A 7809-nucleotide genomic window follows, 5' to 3' on the forward strand; every position below is an offset into this window, starting at 1 on the left:
CTAAAGTAATAGCTACACTGGCAGTTAAAAACTACAAAATACTTAGTTGAATTAGACTGTCAGACCGAATGTTGAAAAGGTATCCATTTAGGCAGTTATGTAGGCTTTCGCCCTCACCTGTAAAGGAATTCTAAACACACACAAGGAAACTGCTTCTTCTGAATTTTAAATTCAGGCTGATTTTTATTTATTATACATCAGTAGCTGAAGAAGCCACAACTCAACTGCTTATTGGGAAAGATCATTCCAACACCATATTTGAACTTTTGCTTAGAAAATAAATTATTTTATAAATTTTTAAAGTGAACACAACATTCAGACTGTTCATAAAAATAAGTTCTGTGCCTACCTGAATCTCGTTGTTTCCTCTCAACGACCCATAATTTTATCATTTGTCAAAATGTAAAAAAAAAAAAAAATCTAAAAAAATTCAAGTTCTACAATGGCAATAATTTCAGTTATTAAGTACTAATTTTACTTGTCATTGTAACCACCCAGTGTTAACAAACTGACTTCCAGTCAATGTAATAAAGCATCTCAGAACAGATAAAACTCTTATTTTGAGAAAACATACAAAAATCACACCTTTTATATTAAAAACTCTGTTTTAAGTATATACAAAATAATTAACAAATAATTCGGTTCATACAATGCTGATGTAAGTCATGTAATCAGCTGCTTGCTCCAAGAGTCAGTGCTAGAAATGGATGCCTGGGCAACCACCTGAAATTTGTCTGCATGGGGACACAGATAGAACAACACAGAGTTTGTATTTATTACGAAGTTGGAACCATAAGGTAAAAGGAAAGGAAGCTATTAACCCAAAGAGAGAAATACTTCAACGATGCTAAGTTCTCTGCATTGCCCCATTAAACCACTTTTATTGTTCAGTGACAGAACCACATTTAGAACGTAAATGGCAGCAGCCTCCATTCAGGTTATTTTGTCTGTTGTCTCCAAAAACTCCTAAACCGACAGATGGTTTTCTGGGGACTTGCATGTCCATTTAGACACTCACCAATCCCAGTTTCCGAAAGCCTGAAGCAATGACTTCCTGTTACAACTCCGATAAGAGTTTAAACTGGTGACCTGAAGAGAAGCAACTTGCAGTTTGTGAACTCCAACTCATCTCGCTCATTACATACTGCTGCCAACTCATATTTAAATGTAACCATGTTTTGGAAACAAGAATAAACAAACTAACTCCACTCCCAAGTACAGTACAGTATCTAGAGTACTCTGAAATATTTATTAGCTCTTGGAAAGGTGGCCAAAAGCTTCACCTGTCTTAATACTTTAGACTCTGTATCTCACTTTGTCATACAGCAAATCTGTCTCAGAAAAGACACATCACAAGGCCGCAACTATTTCAATATTCAACTAGGCACTACAAGTGACGCATGTTGCCCCGCCTCACCCGATCACTCAGTTGTGAAAGAATTGCTCAGAATTTCTGTTCAAACACAGTCAGTTCTTTCCCATCATACAACTCTTGCAGTTGGTTTGACTCATAATTTAGGGAGGGCTTTTCAATTTGCATCCCAGGTTTCAGAGCATTCTGTCCGACTATTTTAAGATTCACAACTTTTATTTTCCATGTAGTCTCCCTAGCAGGACAGCTAATGAGTCCAAAAATCTGTTCAAAGATGCCCAAACAAGCGTTGTCTCTATGTACTGTGCCAGCCACGGCTACCAGTACTAACCCATGTGGAGACATGGAACATTTCAGTCCATTGGCATTCAAATTAGGGTTGAATAGAAGATATTCTTCTTTAACCAACGCAAGCAGACGAAGGCTCACCATTTCTGCACCAATATATTCTTCCATGTTTCTTTCTAACGTGTTATAACAGAACTTCATTTTAGCATCCTCCCAAAAATGCTGTGGTCCCCATCTTTCTTCCGATTTCACTGCCAAGGGATGTTGAGAGTTCAGGAGTTCAAAGAACCATTGACAGAATACTTCTCCTAGATTACGAATGTCATCTTGTGGTGACTTGTGTCTCTCTTCATGACTCTGCAATTCAAGCACATTTTTTTCTTAGAATTATTTATCCTTAACATGTACGACTACCACTTAGAACAACATAAAATCATGTAAATACTTATTTTAAACAGAATTAAGTCTTTTTCAAGTGTTCTGAGACAGAGTGCCTGAAGAAAAACAACAAAATAAAACCTCATTTAAGATCATAATAATCTTATCTAGAGAATCAGAACAGGTTCTTTGAATTACAGTTAGAATAGTCCTTCAGTTTTGTCTTGCTCTACAATTTATAAACAAAGAGGAAAATTTTGGTTCTACTGAAAAAGGGTAGGGAAGGATTTTTGAACAAATTCCATGAGATCGGGGTTCTCACACTGAGAGACAAAAGTTCTGCTGAGTAAAAAGTACCTGGGCTAGTAATTTTTCACTGGCCTTTACATTTCCAAAAGCTTACGGAAAAACAAGGATACAGACACAACCTGATAAACATCAATTTACTAAAATGTGCTTATTAATAAGGAATTATGTTGACATGGCTTTCCTGTTTCATGTTGCTTTCAGTCTCTTCTGTTTGGTACTTTTTCATTTGGTGAATTGTGTTGGACTCTGCATCTTCATACAGCTGTTAAGAACAAACAGAACTTACTGGGAAGTCACCTTTTGAATATGCACATCCTAATACCTGAAGCTGAGAGAATACTTCTGATTTATGGGGGTATTTTAACTATGTCAGTGGAATACACTAACAAAATACACAACTAATCCAGGAAGAACAGAAACTCAAAGAATTAATGTGCTCCAGAACTTTTTCTTCACCAGATCACATGCCTGAATTTAGCCCTGTTTGTCAGCAAGACTGCCAAAAATCATCTAAAAGACACTTGCTCACTTTCATGAGTGATGTTTGTAATCTCCACCATATTTTTAACAGGTAAAGAGCCCAAACCAAAGAAAACCATAACTTAAGTTACCTTTGCTCCGCCAAAACAGACAAGAGTCTGGAGGAATCTCAGTTACTTTTCTAATTGTACAACTCGTCACTTAAAACAGACTTGGACAACATGACATTGGGATAGGAAGGCTGCAGGGATTTTCACATAGCAGCATAGGCTGACTCCGGGAATAAAGACAACTCCATTCAGCCTGTCATTAAACTCTTCCTTCAGACTGTCATAAAATCCTTTGTTCAACCCTGAATCTGCCGATAAAGTATTTTTAACCAGTGAGACAAAGTAAACATTGCTAGCAGACAGCCAAACTGTCAAAGAATAATTTGAAAAGGCTCAGTGAAAGATTCTTGTCTTGTTTAGAAGCCTTAGAGAAGAAAAGGTCAGTGAAAGAAAGCACAAAACCACTCAAAACACATCTTCCACTAGTTCCCCATAAGTTATGAACAAGCCACTTCTGCCCTTGTTTCCTTGTTTTACAGAAAATGACACACACACACACTCCTAAAATACATCCAAGATGTAGGGGAATAAGAAATACTTCAAAATAACATTTACATGTAATTACGAGCTGCTGAGACCAACAATAGAGTGGTGGGTCTAAAGTTTTGAAGCCAAATTCACAGTAAGCAGCAAAAGCAAGTCTCTGTGAGGAACTAATAGTCATGTTATTAAAACTATATCAGAAGAGGTTGACGAACCACTCCAAGTGTTGCATCACTAAATACGTACTCCAACAGAGTAAGCAGAAAGAATTTTTTAGACAATATTATGGGTCTAACTAAGAAAAAAATATCTGTTCCTTACAGCTGAATTCTTGCTATGTCTACAACTGTGTAGAAGAATAGCAAAAATTAAGTACAAACACTGAGGAAACAAGTTGCTTAGCAATTAGATATTTAATACAGTTTTTTCAGTTGATTATAAAAACACATTTGGTTTAGAAGACACTTCTATCTGAAGGATGCATCACTGTAAAAGGCAGCAATCGGATGTTCAAGTAATAGTCCCGTGAGCCTATCTGTACACAAGTAGTTTGTTTATCCTCCTCTGCTTTCTCGTATAATAGGTAAGATTTTTTTACCCAAGAAAAATCACCCAAACTTTCCAACATAAAGACATATGGCCTCCAACTGTAAGGTGACGTGCTTTTTGAACAAGGACCAAATGCACAGTTATGTTGTAGGGCTTGTCAGTATTTGCAACTTGACAGCAAGCCTTTTAGAAGTAAATCAAATGACAAGTTTGCTAATATCAAAGTCTAGTAAGTATTAAATTAAATATGCTTTAAGTAAGTGTTAAGTAATTAAGCATGAAAAATTTTGAGACTTCTATACAGAAATGCTGTATTTGTTTCACAATAAACTGTAATTAATTTCTAATTCTGTTACACAGGTTTATGTTACCCATTTCTTCAAAATGGTGAGGGCCACAAGATGTAAGAGAAAACAAAGGCAAAGAAAGATGTGTGTGGTACATAAACCAGTTGAACTTCTCATTCTTTGTAAATATGTTTTAAGTACTTTGGAAAATATAATTTACTTACCTTCAATCATAAAACTTGGCTACGGGGTAATATTTGGGAAGTGTTCTTGCAAGAGTAACATTTTTTTTTCCAAAGTATGCGCACAAAAAATTGTTTTGAAAACAATTCTCAGATAAATCATAATTCTCATCAGTTACTCCCTGAAAGAAAGCTCAACGCAACAGGTTATCAACAGCTACAGAGCTCTGATAGTCCAGCTGGTGGGGCTGTTGCACATTAGGTCTCAAAAGTACAAGACGTGAAAGAGCAAGGTGGCTACTTAGAACCACATGGTAAAGATCCAAGACTAATAGAACACTGAAAGTTCATTACACCGTGAGGATTTGGTAAATGTAAAAATGTCGAACTTCAAAATAACCTGTAACTGCCAAAACACACTTATTTACACTGTATTAAGTGTTACTATCATGGGAAAAAAATTACACAGACCTGGCATTGCTACAAACTTTACATTTCAATTATATAAAAATTCACTAAAATCTATTCTGCACTTTAACTGCAAGAGGTAAAAAGGAAAATAGCTTACAGCCAGTGCTACTTTGATTGCACTGTCTCTGGAAGTAGATCAGGGCCACTTACAAAAAGGTGGTTCACTCTCCATTCCCGCCCTTCTCTGCAACATTTTAGACCACAGTCTGACAGATGTTTTTGCCCTATGATCCGCTATAAGCAGCATCTCTTTGTTCTGCTCTGGGATGTGCCATCCCAACGGTACTGCCAGTGCCTGGTGTGGCTGGAGGATGATTGGAAATCCCTGATCTATACCAAAAGTTTAAGAAGATCCACCACATTAAAAAATGACAAGAGGATATGCAGGGCTTCTGTACCATTAACACTGTTTTCAGTTGTCCTTGAATCCACAGAATTATTCGGAAATATCCTCTATTTTAGCTTACACCACACATTAGCGTTCAAATGCACTAATATACTTTGCAAGACAGAGCCGAAGACTGTGATCTCCAGTGATACTTTGGCACAGACATCTTTAAGTGATGGAATAACAAAAAAAAAAAAAAAAACCAAAACAAACCACAAACCAACCACCAAAAAAACTCAAACCGCACACACCACTAAAAACCCCACAAAACCAAACAAAACAAGAGTTAAAGAGATTCAGTACCTTCCTAAATACAGGTGAAGAGTCACATTTTTTACATCAGAACATTTACACTGGTTATGCTGAAAAAGCAATGCTAAGCATCTTCAGGTCTTTCAGAAAGCAGCACTCACCTCTGTGTGCGGTTTTCTCTCCCTTGACTCTGAGGCACGTGTTGTAAGCTGCCCACTCCAGTACTGCTTTACACGATCAATGAGTAGATGCTTCTCAGAGGAAGGAGGCACTGGAATTTCTTGTGCTGCCAAATACTTAAAAATTATTTCTCGACAGACTTTCCTGCGTTTCAAAAGTTCTTCCGCACTTTGGCTATAAACCAATATTGCATGAATGGCTTCTGGAAGTAAAGAAATTTAAGTTAGCAGTCGCTTCTCTCATAATTAAAACCCAAACCTATGCCATTTCCTAAAGTCCTGACCAGCACCTCCAAACACAGTACAAAACAAGCCTAAATGAAACGCAAAGACTTAACAGTTTGTTTGCAAACTGAAATCTGACCTAATCGTATTAGACACAGAAGATACCCAAAGACTTGGGAACATGTTTAAAAAATGGTGCTGTTTTTACTGAAGACCTTGCTACCTGGTAATCGCTGCCTCCAGTATGGATGACTGCTTGGGACTTATTATGTATCTCAAACAGGGCTTGATGAAAAGGATGCAACATTTTCTTCCAAATTAAATTACTAATATTCTCCAAGCATTTTGAAGCTGTTTAGAAACTCCATGTGCTTCAAGAAGTATAAAGATTCTTGCACATAATGCATTTCACTTATACTTCCTGAGATACAGCTAACCTTAACTTCAAAATAAGTTAATTTAACATGATATTATTTAGGGCTTCCTGTTTCACTCTCCATTTGAAAAGCTCCAGGATATTTCAAAATAAGCCATCCACCTGTCTTCTTGGAAGCAAGATCATACAGAGAAAGAAGAACCAGACAAATCTTTCACGGTTCTTCTGAACATGGAATGTAAATCTTAATTTCTGCATCAAATAGATAGTTCACATGATTTCTGAACATGTCAGAGAACATGTTATTACTTCAAAGAATAAGCAAATTTTCAAATGTTTCTTGTGAACAGAAAATGGACAGAAATGCAGAGAAATAACTAAAGTAATCTCTGATTCCCTGCATGCTGAAGAAGAATTCTAGTAGCAGAAGTTTGCAGTTTTTCAGACAACACACAGTAGTTTGTGAAAATGAGGTTCCATCTAGGTTTCTGAAGACCCATGGAAATGGAATTAAATCTGTTTTACTTCCACACTAATGAAATTACTGCTCTTGGTTTCATAAGAAAACACCACATGTCATAACACAACGACAGTGCATTGAAATGTAATATTCAAAAAAATTCTGCTACAAGGTTCTGTGTCAAAATTAGGAAACACAATAAACTGAAATTCACTTTTAAAGTAGTTGCGGCAGCCAGTTCTCACCTGAACTGAGGCGGAGTACTTAACATGCTAGCTATAAAAACTGTAAGTTGAAACAAGAATAAACTAATAGCTGAAGTAAAAAAAAAAAAAAAAAAAAACCACACAAAAAAACCCACTTTCATTTAAGCTACAACTGCTGCAAAAAGTAGATTAAAAAAAGCAAGAAGAAAAACTACAGGCATAAGACCGTTTTAAGAAATGTGTCTGGCAACTCTTACAGGTCTGAATTATATCCTATCAAACATACTCAAGGTTGTCGGATGAGGGTATTTCAGGGCAACATGCCGAGTAGCCTCAGGTAACTCACATACAAAATTAAGTTTTACGAAACAAACCCCAACATCTACAAACTGATGGGGGATGGTCACACCTGAAAGTGCATCGTTCTACAAAGCAATAAGATTTGACTGGTGTTTTACCCTTCCAAAAGCTGAAAGCAAACGTCATTAACGCAAATAGCGAGAGACATTTGAGTTTTAAGCACGCTTTTAAACACTACCAGAGCATAGCAAGGGCACAGGACTACACGACACTCACGGGGGGTGGGAGAAGAGGAAGGGGAAGACGGGTCTAAGAGAGAAAAATAAGTGCTTGAGGTCTGAAGAGCCACCGAGAGCCCCAAGTTCCTTGGTCAAATCAAACCCCCACCTCCCAGCAGCCAAACCGCGGCGCTGTTCGGATGTGCGCAGGCCCACTGGAAGGTCCCCAACAGCTACAACCGCAGATGTCGCGCAAAGCCCTGCATCCGGGCAGGACGCTGCCAACCCCCCAGACA

General features: G+C 37.4%; 1 protein-coding gene across 1 annotated transcript; it reads right to left on the bottom strand.

Annotated features, from left to right (window-relative positions):
- Positions 1-1444: 1444 nt before the first annotated feature.
- Positions 1445-5931, bottom strand: LOC104470975 (chromosome unknown open reading frame, human C3orf38; the record flags this gene model as incomplete). Its single annotated transcript, XM_010086119.1, has 2 exons — positions 1445-2017; positions 5711-5931. Coding segments are annotated over 2 exons (794 nt in total), but the record flags the coding sequence as incomplete, so codon positions are not given.
- Positions 5932-7809: the final 1878 nt, after the last annotated feature.

The sequence above is a fragment of the Pterocles gutturalis genome, unplaced genomic scaffold (assembly GCF_000699245.1).
Source record: "Pterocles gutturalis isolate BGI_N339 unplaced genomic scaffold, ASM69924v1 scaffold48435, whole genome shotgun sequence".
In the NCBI taxonomy this organism is placed as follows: domain Eukaryota; kingdom Metazoa; phylum Chordata; class Aves; order Pterocliformes; family Pteroclidae; genus Pterocles; species Pterocles gutturalis.